Here is a 19,737-nt window from a genome sequence, read left to right as displayed (position 1 = left end):
AAAAAAAAATTTTTTAAAGCTTTATTTTTAATTAAGATATTAAATACTTGACAATTTATTACATATAGATTGCTTTAAAAAAAAACATGCCTCCAAAAATTCATTTAATGATTTCTGACATCTCTGAAGCTGATCAAGTATCGTTAGTAGAGCATTTCTGATTCCTGCATGAGTAGTTAATGTTGTGACTCTATTATCTTTCTTGATGTCAGCCATTATTGATCTACAAAAGAACAATTATTTTCACATGTATTAACAGTTTTGCAGCTGAAAGAGATTAAGATATCTAAGTTTTTCATCTGCTTCAAATAAATTGAGGAAACACGATTATTAACACTTAATAAATTATGCTAAAAATTAATGTCGCAGTATGATTCTTCTCTTTTCACATTATAATTTCTCATGTATCATTTGTTCATCAAACATATTAAGTCCTAACTCAAAGAATGATCTGATGACAGAGAAAGAAATTTAATAGTTTTTTACATATTTAAATAAAGCTAGGCATGGTACAGCACCCCTACAATCCCAGCTGCTGAGGAGATTGAGGCAGGAGGATTGCACACTCAAGGCCAGCCTGCGAAATTTAGCAACATGCTGTCTCAAAATAAGATTATTAAAACAGCAGAGATATAGTTCAGTGGCTGAGCACTTGCCTGCACATGCAACACTCTGGGTTCAATCCTCAGTACCACTCACACATATACACATGAGAGAGAGCGAGGGAGAGAGAGAGAGAGAGAGAGGGAGATGGACGCATGATATTAAGAAGGTAAAGTACAAAGTTTCGTTAAGGTGGATAATAAAACATAACTTATGACTTCTTTAAATGACTGGAATGAAAAAAAAGGAGAGAGAGCTTTGCAGAAGGTCCAAAGAAAAGAGACTACGTACAGAGATGAACAAGCACTTCACAATCTGAATAAGATGCTGCCATATGTGTCAAGGTTTTATGTAGTTGTACTAACCTAAAATCTTCATCAACTCTGTTGAAACGTGTCTGTTCTTTTGGCAATGCTCCACGGCCAAAAATGGGCTCCAAATATACCCACTTTCTCTGAATATGATTTAAATTTTGCAAGTACTCATCCAGCTCTGCAAGTTTTCTTTCCCAAATTGACACTTTATCTTCAAATCCTTTATAATATGGAGAATCCTTTAAGGACTGAAGAAGGCATCTATTATCTCCAACCTGGTTTACTATATCTTTCCAGTCTTTAATCAGCTTGATAGTTCGACTCTGGCTGTCTTCATAGTCAGTCAGCGTGAACACTGCTCCAACTCCCCAAAGATCGAGTTCACGTAAAGCTTCTCTGATTGTAACCTCCCCCTGTGCACGACTATTTAAATCCTGTGTAACACAGAATATCCACACTTACTATTTCAAACTAACTGTCATGTAAATTATTAAAATGTACTTTACAAGAATATACTTTTGTATGGATTTTTACCATAAGGCAAAAAAATGAAGTGAATATATTTTACATGTAATCCAAAAACAACTGGCTATCATATCAAGATATATCAGGTATTAAGTATTCACATTCATATGAACACACAAATCTCTCCTTTATGCTTTTTACGTCTATAAAAGAAAAACAGAAAATTCGAGAGAAAACTAGTCTGGCTTATTTCAAGTCTTGGAGATCAAAAGTCTAATATTTGGGAGAATGCAACTACAGAAATGTTATTGTAATCTTACTGTAGATTCTGATTTATCTGAAAGGATTAACAGTAAACCTTTACACCTTCTCATGATTATCAAACATGTTCCAGGATTACTGACAAACACATAGGTTTACCTTTGGATAGAAAATAAAACAACATGGCATCATGAGTCACATTTTTATAATAAATGGCCAGAATACAACAGTGTTTGCCACTTACAAAAGTATTGTGACAACTTTCACAATTACCTATGGCCTTTGCTAAATCTGATTAATAAACAAGGTATTCGCTTAGATTTTTGTATCCTTTACCTTCAATTTGTAACATACCATATGATTTAAATGCACTATGTAAAATGATTTCTAGCTTTTTACTGTAGCTGACATCCTTCTTAAAGGAAAAATTTTATTGCATATTTTTCCCTCACAAAGAATGGTTTCAGTATATTATTGTTCCCATAAGCCCGCTAACAGTACTAGATTGATTTAGATGCATCACTCATGAAAGAATGGAATAATACATTATTACAATTTTAAGAGAAGAAAAAGTCTGACTTTTATTTAAACAACAGAATACGAAGCAAAACTGTATCAACAAAGGTCAGCATTAAGGGATATTTATAAAAATATTCTCACTTTAAGGTCTGAAGCTTTGATTACAATTGCATCTGCTACTTTGAGCAAATCACCAAACAGTAGTTTCTCCAGACTCGTCCCTCTAGGAAGTCCCAGCAGACGGAAAAGGTCAAGCCAGTGATCCGGAGAAAGATGCTCCCCTCTCACGTATTTCAAGATAGGAATTACAATCTGTGTAAAAGAAAAAGAAAAGGTGTATATTCACATACGTAAACCACACATTATAATCTCATGGTTATTAGCACTCAAAATTTTTCTCTATTATCTTATTTAACAATTGTGAAATCACATTTTTAAACAGAATTATAGGAAAGTTTTTATTAAACATTGCTATAAATATATACAAATTTTCCCTTGCACTTTTATATATTTTAAAACGTGAAAGAATATTTCTATTTTAGGATACAACCCATGCTGCACTAGGATCTATAAATACTCTATAATATTATCCATTAATTTCTTAGTTATAATTTTTCAACTGACAGCAAAAATATCTGTAATTTCTAGACTTACTTTATATTTCTGATGTTTTATATAACGAAATAATTTTTTTGGTTCTTTGGGTTTGTTTGTTTCTGAGACAGGGTCTCGTTATGTAGTTCAGCCTGGCCTTGAACTCACTATATGGCCCAGGCTGGCTTCGAACTCGCAGTGCTCTTCCTGCCTCCACCACCCAAGCGCTGAGGTTAAGGCAGGCACCACTACACCTGGCTTATAATAATTTAACCAAAAACATATAAATTAAAATTACGCTTCAGTTACCAAATGAGAAAAAGGTTAATGAAAGCTTCAAATACATTTTAACTAACAGAATAAACTAAAACGATCTTACTTTATATTTGTCAACTTCTGCTTGTAATTTCACTGTCATAACTGAATGTTCTTCAACCTTCCTTAATTTTTCATGCCAATTCATCAAAAATTCCTCAAATAGATAAGTCTTTGTCCTATAAAATAACAAAAAAACACCCTGAAGTTCACATACACAGAAAATATCAAATTATAAGGAACTATGTATTAATATTGTTTCTGAATCAAACCGAAAGGTAATCCAATCTTCGTTGGCCATTTCCTGAAATCCTTGTTGAAACTCTTCATAAAGCGCCCAAATTTGTGCACAGCTCTCAATGTCTTTAGAGATGGTACTTGCTAGAGAGAAGTTAGGCTCCTCTAGTCCGAAATGATGACAATCGTCACTGCCAAAACAAATATTAAAATATTTATAGTTGTAAAAAGAACAACTGTTAAATATCAAGTCATTTGAACAAACTTTGACTATATATTTGCATGGCTATAAGCATTCGTGTATGCATATAACTAGTGAAAGTACAGTAGAAGATGAAATAATTTACAAGAGAATTTTATGACTTAAATAATGGACATTTTTTCAAAAGGAGCAAACATGGAGTTGGTAATGCATACATGGATATTTCTGTGTAAATCATATATATATGAATGTTCATGATTTTAATAAATCTATAAATTGATATAAGAATAGTCTCAGTCAAATATAAGATGTTTTTCAATTAATCATGATAATGCCACTTAATAAGGACAGTACTAAAATCTCTACTCATCTATGAATTATTTTACTGATACATTCACCTAATTAGATCAAACCTAAAATACTTCTCAAATCTAGTATCTTATATACTTTTTTTTTTTTTTTTTGGTACCGGGGATTGAACTCAGGACCTTATGTTTGCCAAGCAGGCGCTTACGCCACTGAGCTAAATCCCTGGTCCCTAGTATCTTATATTATTATAAGATAAATAACAACCTCCCTTTTTTCCCTGGAGGACTTATTACTTATTTTTCTACATTCATTTTTCTCAAAGAGGCATTAAAAATATTTTCCCCAAATGTTTTATATATTCCATTTTAAACAGAATGAGATCATGAAACATATCCCAACTTCTGAACATAACTTATATATAAATTTAATTTTTATCTTATTTTAAAGTCTTCCTTGAAATTTGCTCTAATATTCCAACAACTCATAAGAAAGTACTAATGTGGACATATACATGTATTATTTGTATTTCAAAACTACTAAAGTTTATGAAGGGAGGTATTAAGACAGTAGATATAAGAAAATTACTAGCTTAATATAAACAAAATTTATTTTTCTAATGAACATGAACAATTTTAAAGAAAAAAACATACACTAGCTTTTTCCTTATGACTTCAAGGTCATCAAACTCAATTTTCTTCTCTTTTATTAACTTTGCATTTTTTTCAAGAGAATTATGTTGGCTGGTTTCAATGACATCATCACCAGGTTTCAGTTGGTCCCAACGAGCTTTAAATTTTTCCAGTTCCTGATAATACATCTGAAGACGTGATTTCACATTTCCTTTCATCACTTCAATCTACAAGCCAAAAAGTTCAAATAATTTAATGCACAGTAAAGTTGCACTTAACTTTTGCATTTTCATTTCTAATGTTTTCTGTTTAAAAGTGAAAAAAATTAACATGAACTTTCCAAAGGTTTACATCTTCATTACTGATTTAACCACATAAGGTTAAATTCATACTCAACTATCAACATTAAACAATGAATTCTCGTGATTAACAGCACCCGAGACAATTATCAACGAAAGTGATATAGTTTTTAAAAAGTGATAGAAGACTGATGGCTGTTTTATCTGAGTATACAGCCGCTTAATTAAGGAAAGCATTTCCGAGTCCTCCACGCAGCCGACAGTTATAGACTAACTTCCGGTAAACAGGGTACGAGTGCAGCATATGTGTACAGTCTCCGGGCTGCATCTTAAAAGACAGACGGTTCCCCCTTCTCTTTCCCTCTTCCCCTCCACTGCTAGGTAGGAAGCGAATGTGGTGGTGACCCATCTGGGACAGTACCCTAGAGAGGCTGAGAAATTAAACTGAAGAAATCTAGGCCTCAGACAAGGTTATGGAGCAAAGGTATTATTTCACCTTGCAATCTAACTTGAGAAAGAAACTTGAGCTTTAAGTTTTAGAGTGTCCACTGGAATAGTCAAACTGACAGCTTAATAAATGTAGTAATAAAAAAAGAACATGAGTTTCAGAAATCACCTTCAGACCTATATAGTAAACAAATTAATTCATAATACTTTATGAAAATAAATTATATTTTAAAGTGACTATTTTCTTCTTTGGGTATGGTAGAAAATAAAGACAAACCACGTGAGGTATCATTTTAATAAAATAATTAAAAGTTTCATACCTGGTCTTTAATCATAAGTTGATGACTTTCCATCATTAACTCAAATTTATCCCATTTGGCTTTCAGATTACTAATTGTTTCTAACCCTCCACCTGCCACAGTTCGTAAAAGTTTGTTTTTATCTTCAGCTTCTTGAAATAACGGCAAAATCTAAAAGTTAAAAGAGTGTGACAAATTATTTTCTCTAGTCTTTTAAGATTTCATTTATTTTAATTTTTGCTTCATAACTTGCTTCTCCAAACTCACGATTTTTGCTTTTAAGTAATTTGCTAAAATCCTAGATATAAAATTTCTAATGCTTACTTATACAGAAGGTCAACTAAGACAATCTAACATCAGAAGTTAACAAGGGTAATAACAATAGTAATAAGAGTTTGAGCAAAACCATGACTCCATAAAGACAGTAACTATAGCTGTTCAAAGTAAAATCCTCATTATAAATGTTCCATTCATCAGAAAGTGCTAAAGAATGTCTTAAGAGAGTAAGATTAGTGATTATAAGAGCACAAGTTAAAAAAAAATACCCCACTTTGTAGAGAAGACAATGTCACAAAAAAGCACTCACGAAAGGGACAGCTGAACAAGTGAAATCAAGCTCCTGTCCTCGGACTTTCTAACTGAAATGTACTGAGCTGCGCATTGTAAGCAGTTTGTTAAACAATCTGAATGAAGCTCAGTATGCACTAAATTACCTGAGTTACTTCTAAGTTTTTTAAAGCACTGTAAAACACTGTCCTGTAATTAATACCTGTACTTTTATCGCTCAAAGCAATAATATCCATTGAAAGCCTTTTAAATACCACTGTGGGTATATGACAAAACGGACAACAGAAGAAATTCAAATATGTATCTCAATGATCCCTGGGCAGAATCATTTCCATCTAAGAAACAGAGAAAAGCCAACGGTCCAAGAAGCCTTCCGGTACTAGGAGAATTATACAAGAACAATGAAGTAAGATTTGAATTCCTTTCACGAGATCAGAATTTAACAAGGGTAATGATAATAGTAATGTGAGCTTGAGTGAAACTGTGAATCCATAAAGACAGTAACTAGGTTAGCCTGTCAAGACATTACAACAGCTTCCTGACCTACCCGTTTCTAGTACTACAGAGAGACATACCAAAGCAGAATTCTATGACATTTTGCTGCATCTGGCTACATAAAACACAACAATGTGTCCTCACTGCCCACAAAATACAGCATATGATCCTTAATGTGGCTCACGGGACCGAGCTTGAACTAATTCTCACGCTACTTCCTACCTAGTACATCACCTGCTTGCTGTTTCCAGCAAACATTATCTCTAGTTCTCATCTTAGCTGTTGTGATGTTACAATCTTTCCTCCCCCTTCATTCTCAGTCTTCTTTGCTTCCTCTTCCTATGCCTGAACTCTGCTTTTCACACAATTCAATCTTTGTCCTACACCTGCTACTGTTTGTTAAATACTGGATGATCTCAGCCAGCACTGTTATCAGGGATAGAAAGACGACTTCCGAAGTTATCTCTCTAGATCTCACATTTACTCCAAATTCAACTTCTCCCAGTCATCTCAGCATCCACTACATCCCAACTCTAATCTGTCCTCCAGCCCTCTTCATCTCAGGTAAAGGCATAAATTCCTCCTGCCCAGCTAGTGAAACCAAAATCCTAGGAAACACTTTGATTTCTCTTTCTCTAACCCTCTCGACCTAATGTATCAGAAGACCTTCTTAGTTCTAACTATAAAATATGTCATCAACCTCTCCAGTTCTATCCCCACTGCTACTACAGGGTACAAGTTTTCATCAGCTTTCATCTGCCATATTACAATATCCAACTAATTGATTCAAAATATAAAGTGATCTCACCACATAAAATTAGAACATAAATTAAAAATAATAATAAGAGATAATACAACTATCCAACTAACTGACTTCCCTGCTATAGTCCCTGAAATCTCTTCTTCACAGAGCGGCCAGAGTCATCACTTCAGAGTGGAAGCTAACTATGTCCCTCCTCTCCTGGACATGATGGAAAGACGTCTATTACACTTAGGAAAAAACCAAAGTCATCAATGTCTAAAAGTCCCTTCAGAATCAGGCCCTTGCCTACCTTTCCAATTTTACCTAATACTATTTTGTTCGTTGAATACTATGCTTTCTTCATAACAAACTTTCATGGTAATATTAGAGCTTAACTAACTGCTTCTTGGCATAACAAACCCCTCCTCTACCTTGTGATCTTTACAGACTGAGGGTGCTGATCAGTGATTTTAAGTTGCTCTTAAAATATTTCCCATGATAAACACACCCTGAAGAACATCCTGTCCTCTAATTTAGCACAGAAGTTCTTTAGTTCTCTTACCACCCCTCCTCTTAACACACAGACAGATACACACACACACACACACACACACACACACAAGCATATTCCATGAGAATAAAGCATGTTCACAGATGTATATCCAACTCCTAGCACAATGCCTGAAATATAGCTGATGATCTATAAATAGCAGCTAAAGGAATAAATAAATGAATACCTCTGTGCATCTAACTGCCATAACACAAAATTATTCCTTCAATTAATTTCTTCTACCAGAAAAGTACATTATTGTATTCACCTTCAAATCTTCTTTTGTACCTTTAAGCCTATCATGTAAAAGTTTGTCATTCCTTCCACCAGGAGGTATATTTTTTCACTGTTAAATTGTCTTTATAACTTTAACTGCATCGCATAGTGAAGACACATAAAAATTTATGTACTGATTTGAATGATTACTCCTTCTTGTTCTAAGAATAATTAAAGTCATCTATAATATATTTTATAAAGTTTTGGCTTGTGCTTCTCACTTCAGCAGCACACATACTAAAAAAATTTTTAGCTTGCTTATTCTAGGTGACAGCCTGAGGGCTACTGTTTTTTAATAAGCTTTTAGCATTCTTTCACCTTCGTCTTTAATTATGAACTTTTTCATTATGCATATGTATACTCAATGCAGCTCTAACTTCATAATTTAGCATCATACAATTAGAATTTTGAAGGTAACAGCATTATTTGTTTGCTCATATTCTGATATATCATAAAATAGACTTCAAAGAACAATACAAAGCATTAACATTAGTGTTTTATTAAACCATCACTGAATCGAGAGGCCAGCCAGAGCTAATGAGTTGGACCAGATTAAACAGACCTCCTTTTGGGTTGAGATTATATTACATAATCACATAGAATTCCCTAATTCAAATATCTCCAGTTCAATAAAAATAATAACCACCTCACTTTATGACTCTCACCTCTGGCTTCCATTCTTGCAGCTTAGCATACTGTAAATTTGCATCACCTATTTCTTCCACAGACTGGGGTATAACTGTTAAGACTTCCATAGCCTCAGTAACAAATGTATCAATTTCATGTAAATGAGCTGAATAGTAACGGGGAATAAGAAACATTATTATTATTATCCAAAAACATTTATTCACATAATTTCTAAGTGAAAAAGTATTAGAAATAATCCCTACATAAAATACATTAAATCCTAGAATATAATTCACTCTCATACAACAAAATTTCAAAATATTGAATAGTGAAAAATTTCTTTCCATGAAAGTTTACTAGTTTCCCATTGTGCTTAGAAGTTCTCAGAAAAAAGTAAAATATAATCATTCTTAGTAAGCTTTACTAAAAATTAAGTTTTTTCGATTTTCTTAATATGTTAAAATATTTAATTGTGTCATTTAAAGAGATGTGAAATGGATTATGCCAGAATTACCTACATTTCTCAGTAACATACAATAAAATGAAACAAGTTCAAACTCCAAATACAGATGTCTCCAGATTTTATATCTCATAAGAATGGATGAGAGCTTTCTTACTTTTAAAAATTATCATTTTGAGCAAATTTTATTTCATAATACTGTCTAGCTCAGTTTCAATTTTTAATCATCATTGAAATTCATATTTTATAACGACCAAAGTACATGCCTCTACATAAAAAATGAAGTAAAAATTAAAATGAAGGTCTCTTTACCTTGGATAGACTTCTTCAAAGAAAGAACAAGGATATCAAATAACTTCTGTATGAGATCATCAATCACAGTCTTCACAGGGTTGCAATTAATGTTTAAACAATCCACCATGACAGTACTAAAAAATGTCAATGACATATTTAACATGAAAAACTCTCATTATATTGTAAAGACTTTGTATAAAATCAAAATTTATATAGAAAGTATTACTGTGATATTTATTTATTTATTTATTAAGACAGGGTCTTATTCTGTAGTGCAGGCTGCCTTGAATTCACTTATATAGCCCAGGCTGACCTTAAACTTACAGCAATCCTCCTGCCTCAACCTCCTGAGTGCTGGGATTACAGGTGTGCACCACTATTCCCAGCTTACTGCGATCTTTAAACACATCCAGATTTTGCATTTAATTTAGCAAAAGTGCCTTACACATACTATTTCAAAGGTTTTTTTTGTTGAACAATGTAAATATAACAATAACTTTTTATCATCCCCACATATATCAATTTTTACAAAAGCCTATTATAAATTATTAAAGAATTGGCGGAATATATTAAAATATTTATACATTTTGTCATAGCATAGAATATACTTATTTAAGTAGTTATAAGATAAATTCAGTATTCTGCAGCCAAAACACAAATATTTGAGTAAATGAATGAACGAAGGCAACGTTACCTTTTATAGCTGACACATGCGCTATTACACAAGGCTTTTCATGTAAAGTACTACTAATAGTGGCTCCAGTGTAAAAATGTCAAATAGCAAGGGAGATAAATTCTCAAGTAGCTAGGCTATGCAACACCCTTCAGAGGCTTTGGTCTACATACAGAGCAATACACAGATGCAGCACTTCATTGTATGCCTCGCAGGGCATTCGGAAAGGAAGCAGAGTAGTACAAAAGCAGAGTTAAACAGCACTAGCATTATATTCTCTGGTATGTTCTCACCAGTAGCTTCTGACCATAACCAGACTGCACTAATGCACAGCAAATAATAGCTTCTCATACCAGGGCTTAATAGAAGCGTCATCCTCCAATTTGTTCTACCCAACTAAATCTCAGCCAGCACCTCTAGAAAGGAAATGTCTTTCATCCCTATCCAGACGATGCTCAAATGTCACAGCTGAGATCTACAGAAGTGAAGAATTTCATTTCAATACAATTAAGTGGAGAATACCCTTACTATCCATGTCAAAAACTACTGAAGTATGGTTCAGCAGTGTTACATTAACCACCAATACCTCGGAAGTCGTTCTACTTCTTTCCCCTTTATTTTCAATGCTTTAAAATTTTTCTCCCAATCGTGCACAGTAAAAAGATGCTTTTCCACCAGAGCTTCCATGTCAACTTGCCCAATCATAATCCATTCCTATTTAAAGAATGAAAAACATATTATTAGAGAAACAGAACTAATAAATTGCTATCAAAAAGTTTAGAGTCCAACTATTTGGACCAAAAAAGAAGAGGAAAATGTACAGTAGTGAGGTGAATGTTGATTTAAATAAGTAAATGTACTCATTACTGCATAGCCTAAAAAAGTCAGGAAAAAAAGGATTTAGTATGAAAATATAGTAATCATAAACTTTAAAAAGAGAATAAAACTCTTTCTTTAGATTATCTTGTTAAAGTAGATGTACATAAAATACTGAGATAGAATCACTTCTCCAATGCCAAACTCACTGTGACAAGCTACAGATCTGAAAGTATCCAGATTTACCCAGTGGAGTCTAGAAATCTAAAATGTACAAGCACTGCGGTGTCAGTTAAGGAAATGAACACATTTTCAGTCATATGTCTCAGGATCAGTACAAATGAGCAGTGAAATTAGGCTGTCTGTAGTATTTGGAATTACTTGCATGATGCGCTTAAAGCAGTACGGAACAGCCACGCTCCACTCAGTGACACCACATATACAGTGCTAGCTCTACCACACAGCCAGGTGCACAGCCAGCTTCCCATCTCAGTGTGCGTGAGCACACTCTACGACACTGGGGGCGAACCTATGGCACGTGCCACAGTGGCCTGTTTGTTATCCCTGAGAGCTCTAAAAGGTTCGCCATCACTGCTCTATGACATGCACACACATAACATTTTTCAGATTATAACCAACTCATTAAGCAACATGAGAATGTCTACATATCACCCTGAATTCATTAAAATTTGAGCACTTCCCCTCAAAATACATTTTCTTCAGGAGAATTAAAGCTGACAACAGTGGCCAGGCATGGGGGAGCACATTTGTAGTCCCAGCACTTAAGAAGCTGATGCGGAAGGATTGCCACAAATTTGAGGCCAGCCTGGGCTACATAGTGAGTTTAAGGCCAGCTTGAACTACATAGTGAGACCTGGTCTCAAAAACAGAAAGAAAAATGACAATAGTCATAGCACATTCTAAGTTGACACAATAAGAAAACAACTTTTAGTCTCTTTCACGAAATAATCAAAGACAAAAACTTTTTTTCATCTGCAGCATAAATTTCATTATGTAAGAATCCACAAATTGGGCTTTCTGGTCTACCAAGTTTTAATCATATGCCAAATAAAATAAACTATTAATGTGACATTTGATGTTGATTTAATCAGTTGAAATTTTATGAAAGAAAGGAAATCATACTCTGTACCTTATGTTGATGTAAAACAGCTGACAGTCTTCTAAACAAGTCTTCTGCTTTGCTGTAAATAGTCAGAAATCCACTTGCGTTTCTATCAATCATAACAGAAAAAATAGACTCATCGCCTGCCTCACCTACTCCTCTAAACTGATTTGGAATGCTGATAAATCTCTTCATTTCTCTATAATATTTAGCCCGAATTTCTTCAAAAGGGGGTCGGAATTGTAACCGTCCCTGTCTGAAAATAAAATATGAATTTAATTTTATTTAGAAATTTATATAGTTTAATTGCATACTTAATTTAAAATATACATTATTTTAAAATTATGAATTGAAAATTAAACTGGGATATTAAAACACCTTACTTGTAAGTTAAGTCAATATTTATTTCCGGCAGATTCTCATTAAGCGCCTCTAAGCCCATCTGATACTGATGCTCCAGAGCTTTGTACAGCTGATGGTTCCAGTGCTGCTTCCATGCACGCATATCGCTTGCTTGGAATCCCTAATGTGTTACATTCACATATTTTTTATTTAAAAATTAGGTGGTAAAATCAATTTTTCATTTAACAATTTCATATCATATAAAGTATAAGTAAAAAAACTCATTTTAAATATTCTGAAACATGCAACTCTTTGTCACTTTCAGTAAATTTATAGAGTCAAATAGAAAAAGATCTAATCAGCAATACTTACAAATAGTGCATAAAGCAATAATATTAGAAAATTAAACTAGTATTAAATGGATTTTGTATTTGGACTTTATAATGCAGTAAAACAAAGCATGGTTTGTTTTATAAATTTTATACTCATTTTTCAAAAATTCCCACGAGGTATGGCATTCACATTCCACTAAGATCCCATTACCACCTACACATGGTAGGCTTCGTGTTACTACTTCTATGTACACCCTGTTCTATGTCAAAATGTGAATAAAACTAAAATTTTACTGCCCTTCCAAAAATAGGGAAAAGTTCTGACAGTTATTTTTGTTTTGTTTTGTTTTGTTTTTCTCCGATACCTGGAACCGAACTCACGACCTTGCGCTTGCCAGGCAGGTGCTTTTGCCGCTGAGCTAAATCCCCAGCCCCCTCTGACAGTTATTTTTATCGCTAGTCTTCCACTCCACTTCCTAAATGATTCACTGGATATTTTAAACATAAGAACTTTAAAATATTAGAATGCTGCGATGATTTAAAATGTGCCCCAAAGTCTCATGCTCTGGTAAGTGGGCCTTCTGGGAGGAGACTGATCATGGCTGTGTGACGCTCATCACTGGCTCAGTCCCCTGACGGGTTCACAGCCGGCTGTGACACTGGGAGGAGACCCTGGCGGGAAGAAGCAGGTCACTGTGGGCGTGGCCTGGGAGGGTGTGCCGCATACGGCACATTCTTCTTCCTCCCTTGCCTCTGCTTCCCTCCAGCACGACTGGAGCCGTTTCTTTCCGCCATGCCCCGCTGACATGTCACCGTGTCTCAGAGCCAGCAGACTACAGGGTGGCATCTCTACAATCTGTGAGCCAAAGGACCCTTTCCGCCTAAGAACCGTGGATTTTGGGCATTGTGTCCCAGGGACAAGAAAGTATTTTCAGCGGCACAGATAGTTTACCTACTGTTTTGCTTCTATACACCTAGTATTTTTGTTTTTGTCTCAAAGTTCTAAAATACTAAAAAATACATATTCAACTATGATTCAACAGCTAACACATATTCAGCTGTGATTCTGTCACCACCCACTGCATAGCAGGCTCTATGCCACCACCGCATGGACACCATGTCTTATGTCAAAATGTGAGTAAAACTGAAATGTTAATGCCTTCTCCAGAAAAGGAAACAATTCTCACATAAAGTTACTTCTATTCCTAGTCTTCTTCCTCAACTTAACTTTGTGTTCTATACATGTCACAGTTAAAGAGAATTAACAAACAATAGATATTCAATACCAAGGCGGAAACACTACTAACTGTACAATGGGAAATTTAGCATTCTGTGAAGCAAACTTTTTTTATAAGTTTAATGTAAATTTATTGCCATGTTTTGGTCTTTATAATTTTGTCAAAAAATTCTAAAGTTACTAGGAATTTATTGGCAAAGATTTAAAGATAGACATATCTCCCATCAATTCATATATGCCTATTCTGAAAAGATTATATTCCAAAATACAGACAAAAAGTAAAATATACTCCACCTGTGCTTCCACACTTGCTAAACCAGTTCTCAATTCTTGTAATCCATCTTTCCAGCGTTGCTGCTGCCGAAGCAGATCAATATTCATAAGAATGACCACCTATTAAAAATTAGAACATAACAATCTTAGTGTATTGCTGGAAATACAGTAATTTTCATTAGAGAAAACTGACAGGTATCATTTTAACTAAGTGAACAAGTATAACTCAACCTGTAAGATATATCAAGACCTGCCGGATGTACCAAGTAGGCCAAAACATCACTTCTGGGGTATTTCTGCTGAAGTCCCATAAGAAAATATCATATAAGCCTAAATTGAAAGTCTACAAAACAATTGACCAGCACACTTTAGAAGTATCACGGTCATGAAAAACAAGAAAACACTGAAGAGCAAAAGACTACAGAGACTCAACTACCACATGCAAAGTAAGAAACTGGATTATATCCCAAAACAGAAAAAGGATTTTAGCGGAAAGAGTTGTCATATTAAAAAGCAGCCTCTTTCCTGGTTTGATACCTATGCTATGGTTTCGTAAGCTGCTGACATCAAGGGAGGTTGAATGAAGGGTAAATGTGATACTATTTTTGCACTTTAAGTTCCAAATTACTTTAAAGTAAGTTTTCTCTTAAATAATACCAGAACTACTTTTTAATAACCCCACTGATATCCTCCTTGATTTTATAAACAAAGTGTACCTTTTCACAAAAAGTAGTGTGCCATTTCCGCAGTTTTCTATTTTCAGTGGCAAGTCGTTCGGCAGCATTTTGGAGTTTTTGGATATAACCTTCCAGTTCTTTAGGATTATCCCAAGTAATCTGTGATTTTCCTCCGCTTCCTGCTTTTGAATTCTATGGTACAGTAAAAGACATGTAGTATTCGGACACAACTTTTTCCTAAAAGATTCCATTCTACATTATAATTCCCAATACAGACTACAATTTAAAAAAAGCACGTAATAATTTTCCATTTTATAATGCTAAGGTACTCTGGTAAAGGCTGAGTAGCTCTATTTCTTTCAGTTTCTCCCTCTTACTACTAAAACACCCTTGGCATAATGCAACAAGCACAGAAAGTCTAAAACGTATAATGAAAAGGTCAGACAGTCCAGAAACCTCCGGAATTAAGGAACAACATAGCTAGGTTTCCCACTGTCTACCATATATCCAGGACAGGATATTGGAGACGCCTCCAACATGGAACTGTTGAGAGGTACAGATCAAAAACACTCCAGAAAAGGCCTGCTGCCTCACCCAAAGGACTAGAAACGTATCAGCCTAACTATCAGAAACCTTTCTAGCAATCCCACCGTGTGACAGCCAGACTCCAGGGGAAAAGCTGCCTCTCTACAGTTTCGGCGGGACTAAGCAGAAGGCTGATCTTCCATCCTCCACTTGCACAAGCAGGCAGTGCTCCAATTTCCCCACCAAAGTGTGCTGGTAGAACTGAACAGAGAGAGCTTCCACCCCTCCTTCACAGCAACAGAGCAGGGTGAATCAGTCCTTTGCTCAACCTTCCTGGAACCGGTGAGGCCCACCCTTGAGCTGAGCTCACGCCCCTGTTTGAAGGCAGTGAGATAGAAGCTGATGCATCTCCTTTATAGGAAAGTATCTGAAGTGAAAAAAGCAGCACCAAAGTCCACTCGTCTGCAGTAAAGCAGTACAAACTGGTGTTCCACACTCATCAGGATGCTACTTGCATAATCCAGGGAAACACACACACACACACATCCACTCAGCCAGCATGCTATAGCTCAGCAGAATGACTGTTTCCTAAATTATGAGGATTAAATATTGTCCAGAATATCATGGCACAATGTCTAACATGATGAGGATGTATCTGAAAATCATCCATGACACTAAAAATTAGGAAATTCACAATTTGAATTGGATAAGGTAATCAACAGGGGCCAATATTAAAAGGAATCTAAAGTTGAAATTATCTAACAAAGATTTTAGGGCAGCCATTATAAAAACACCTTAATGAGCAATTACAATTTGTTTTGGGACTAATGAAAAACAAAAGAAATTTTCCAGAATAAGACAGAATATATAGTACTGAAAAATTTAGTAACAAATTGTTTAATTCCTAGATGGAGTCAACAGTAGAATGGATAAGTTAGGAAATCAGAATCAGAAATTATAAATCTCAGGATAACGCCATAGAATTTACCCAATATGAATAACACTGGGAACGTCAACCACAACAAAAAAGAACAGAATCTCTGGGTCTCTGAGAAAAAACAGCTAATACACAAGCTACTGACATCTTAAGAGTTGGAAACAGAAAAAAGCAATTGAAGTACACATTCCAAGAAACAGCAACTGAAAACATCCTAAATCTGGCAAAAGACATAAACTTACATATTTAAGACTCTGAGGAAGTGAATCCACCCCAAAAATACTTAAAGAACCCCGTGTCAAGCCACTTAATAATTAAACTCTGAAAACAAAAGACAAAACAATGTGAAATCTTGAAAGTAGCCAAAGACAAACAACGCATTGCTTGGAAAGATATACAAATTCAAATGATTTCTCAACTGAGACCATGGAGACCAGCAGAAGTGAAAAAACATTTATTCAGTGCTAAAAGAAAAGAACTGTCAAACATGAATTTGTATCTGGAAAAATATCCTTCAGGGGGAAATAAACTCATTTTCAAACAAAGAAAAACTAAGAGAATTTGTTACTAGCCTACCTACTTTTAAAGCATAGCTAGAGGGAATTCTCCACATTAGAAAGAAATGCTAACAAAAGAAGCTTGGAACTTCAAAAAGGCAAAAGAACATTGGGGTGAAGTGTGTGTATGGGTGTGTGCATGTGCGAGAGAGAGCTTAACATATACATATAATAAACTTGTTATGGTTTAAATCTAAAATGTCCCCAAATTCTCATGAGTTGGGAGGTGACCTGGACCACGAGTGCGCTATCCTCCGCAGAGGGTCAGTACATGGTGAGTACTGACTCGGCAGCTGAGTCTGCTGTTAGGAGGCAGGGCCTGTTGGCGGTAGCCGGGAGTGTGGCCTGGAAGGGTACACTGGAGGCCCCAGCTCCTCCCTTTCTTTCCGCTTTCTGGCCACCATAGGCTGAGCACCTTCTCCTCCACTGCGCCTCTCTGCCCCCGGGTGTGTCTCGCAGCCGCCTTTAAGTTGCAGAGGTCAGGTATGATGTCTTAGCAGATGCAACAGTGACTAAGACAGAACTACTCTCCTTCTCATGAGTTCCTTAAATCTCTTAATATTTCTGAAGAGACGTAACCTTATTTTGTGGAACTGTCTTACGAGAAGAAGTTGCATTTAGTATACATTAAGGGAGCTGCAACAGTGGATAAAAACCTGAGATGGGACTTAGCAGAATACTAAGGGTCTTTGTAACTCTTCAGCCACACACTGTATTATAGAATTCTGGAGGGCAGGAACTCAAATTTATACATGATTCCATCTTCAAAATATACATAGAAAAAAGTTTAAAAAGAAATACACCTGACTGTTCAAAACTGCCATGTAGAACTGCAGGTAGAATTGCAGGACTTTTAAAACTTTTCATTATAAACTAGTCTACTGCAGTATAAATCACATAACTTCTCATAAATTATAAGCTAGATTACTAATGTGCAGAAAAGAGTTAAGATATTATGTCTAGCCTCTGAAAAGGCTTCTTAAAAGATTAACCCTGAGCTGGCATCTAAAAAACTCAGTTTCTAAAAGGTCCTTGCCATCCATCTGATAAGAATTGCTCACTGTATCTAAATGTATGGTTTGTCTTTAAACTCTTACTTTCCATCTAAAACTTAAGAATTGGGGTAGATAGGAGACCAAAAATGCCCATTCCCTAATATAAAACTGAGCGTTGAGTCTCTAACCACCTTCCCTCTAAGACAGCATTTCACATGTACTACAAGGTATTGCTGAGAGAATTAAACAGGCCCTGTGTTAAGCTACATGAGAGGGTTCTTGGAAGCTTACAACCTGGTTTCTTAGGACTTAACCCCATGCATCTTCCTAACTTTGTTTTGTATCTGTTTACTGGATTCCAAGTCTTATGAATACAACTATACACTAAATTCTGTAAGTCTTCCTAGTGAGTAACAGAACAGAGCATGGTCGTGAGGTCCTCGAAACAACTAGTTGCCCACTTTCAAGTAAAAGAATAACAGGCTATGTTCCTCCTCTTATTTTAGTGTCTATGAAGACTAAAAATAGAAACACCAAAATGATAGTAATCACACAGCAAAATATAGTGTGAACATTACTCTGGGTTTTCCTAATTGCATATGTCAGGCCATTTAATAAGCACAGATAAAGAGCAAATACATCTTAGATAACAAAATGGGGAGCGGTAGGAAAGCACCAGTGAACCTTGTACAAAGACCTCAAAGATCACGGAAAAGTGAATATGATAGCATGTAAATGACATACCATCCATATTAATGCAATTAATCAAAATAAATACCAAAATATGTGAAATACTAAAATTATTTAAATCTACAGCTAGAAAACATTTTACTTGTTAAGAGTGAAGGAAGTCATCAGAGAGTAAAAGGAAGTCCTGCTCAGTGGTTCTGCTAAGGCGAAGGGTTACTGAAGAACCCAGAAATGAGAATCACTTCACAAGGACTGTTACTGGACAAGAGGCAGAGAACACAGATCCCAAGAAAGCCCGGAAGGGAGAGTAGGGGGCAATGAGTATGATGAAAGTATACGATACGCGTATCAGAAAATAACACGGACACCTAAGACTTTGTGACGTTAATGAGACTAACAAAAACAATTCACATCTATATAGACACAGTATTTTTAAAAAGAGTTGTTTCACATGTAAAATGTAATTATAAAAAGTCTTTACCTTAATTATCTGTTCAAACGCTAAAGCAGATTGTAACATCATTGGCCTCTGACTTTGAATCATTTGCTGATCAATAGAATTGTAAAAATGTGCCACCTACAAAGTAAAAGTCCAGTTAGCATTAATTGATAATAAATAACACATTCCATTTTTAAGTTTTCATTTTTCTTCATTTTTAATTGTTTGAACGGTAAACTTTTTCAATTTTTTTTTAAACTAAGAATTGAACTCAGGACCTAGCGCTTGCTAGGCAGGTGCTCTGCCACTGAGCTACATCGTCGGCCCAACTTTTTTCAATTCTAAGATTAAAAAAAAATAGTTTTCCATCTCAAATACTGGATTTCTTCATGAATTACTGAGTACAATGAACACACATACACTGAGTTCCTATAATGTGCCACGTCATATTTGGAGGCTCGTTAGACAAAGATAATAAAACCTAGTCCCTGGAATCGGATTCACAGCCTCATATGGAAGAAAGAAACCAAAAACAGCATGACAACTGCTAGACACCTGAATTCTTAGCTCCTGCATCTCTCGAAACCTGCTCTTTTTTTTCTATACATACCACAATG

The 19,737-nt window shown here is 35.2% G+C and overlaps 1 protein-coding gene across 1 annotated transcript in view; it reads right to left on the bottom strand.

Moving 5' to 3' along the window:
• Dync2h1 (dynein, cytoplasmic 2, heavy chain 1) overlaps positions 1 to 19,737 on the bottom strand; it is a gene marked incomplete in the record, with an annotated part of 251,163 nt that overhangs the window by 211,748 nt on the left and 19,678 nt on the right. The window contains 15 exon segments of the mRNA XM_013511077.1: positions 90 to 223; positions 969 to 1,351; positions 2,304 to 2,474; positions 3,136 to 3,250; positions 3,344 to 3,499; positions 4,470 to 4,675; positions 5,515 to 5,664; positions 8,789 to 8,916; positions 9,523 to 9,638; positions 10,764 to 10,891; positions 12,144 to 12,372; positions 12,500 to 12,639; positions 14,322 to 14,420; positions 15,017 to 15,169; positions 19,163 to 19,258. Coding sequence (XP_013366531.1) covers positions 90 to 223; positions 969 to 1,351; positions 2,304 to 2,474; positions 3,136 to 3,250; positions 3,344 to 3,499; positions 4,470 to 4,675; positions 5,515 to 5,664; positions 8,789 to 8,916; positions 9,523 to 9,638; positions 10,764 to 10,891; positions 12,144 to 12,372; positions 12,500 to 12,639; positions 14,322 to 14,420; positions 15,017 to 15,169; positions 19,163 to 19,258 — 2,404 coding nt within the window.

This window comes from Chinchilla lanigera, unplaced genomic scaffold (genome assembly GCF_000276665.1).
Source record: "Chinchilla lanigera isolate Chin_1 unplaced genomic scaffold, ChiLan1.0 scaffold00011, whole genome shotgun sequence".
In the NCBI taxonomy this organism is placed as follows: domain Eukaryota; kingdom Metazoa; phylum Chordata; class Mammalia; order Rodentia; family Chinchillidae; genus Chinchilla; species Chinchilla lanigera.
The sequence above is the reverse complement of the archived record's forward strand: the minus strand, read 5'-3'. Positions and strand labels throughout refer to the sequence as shown.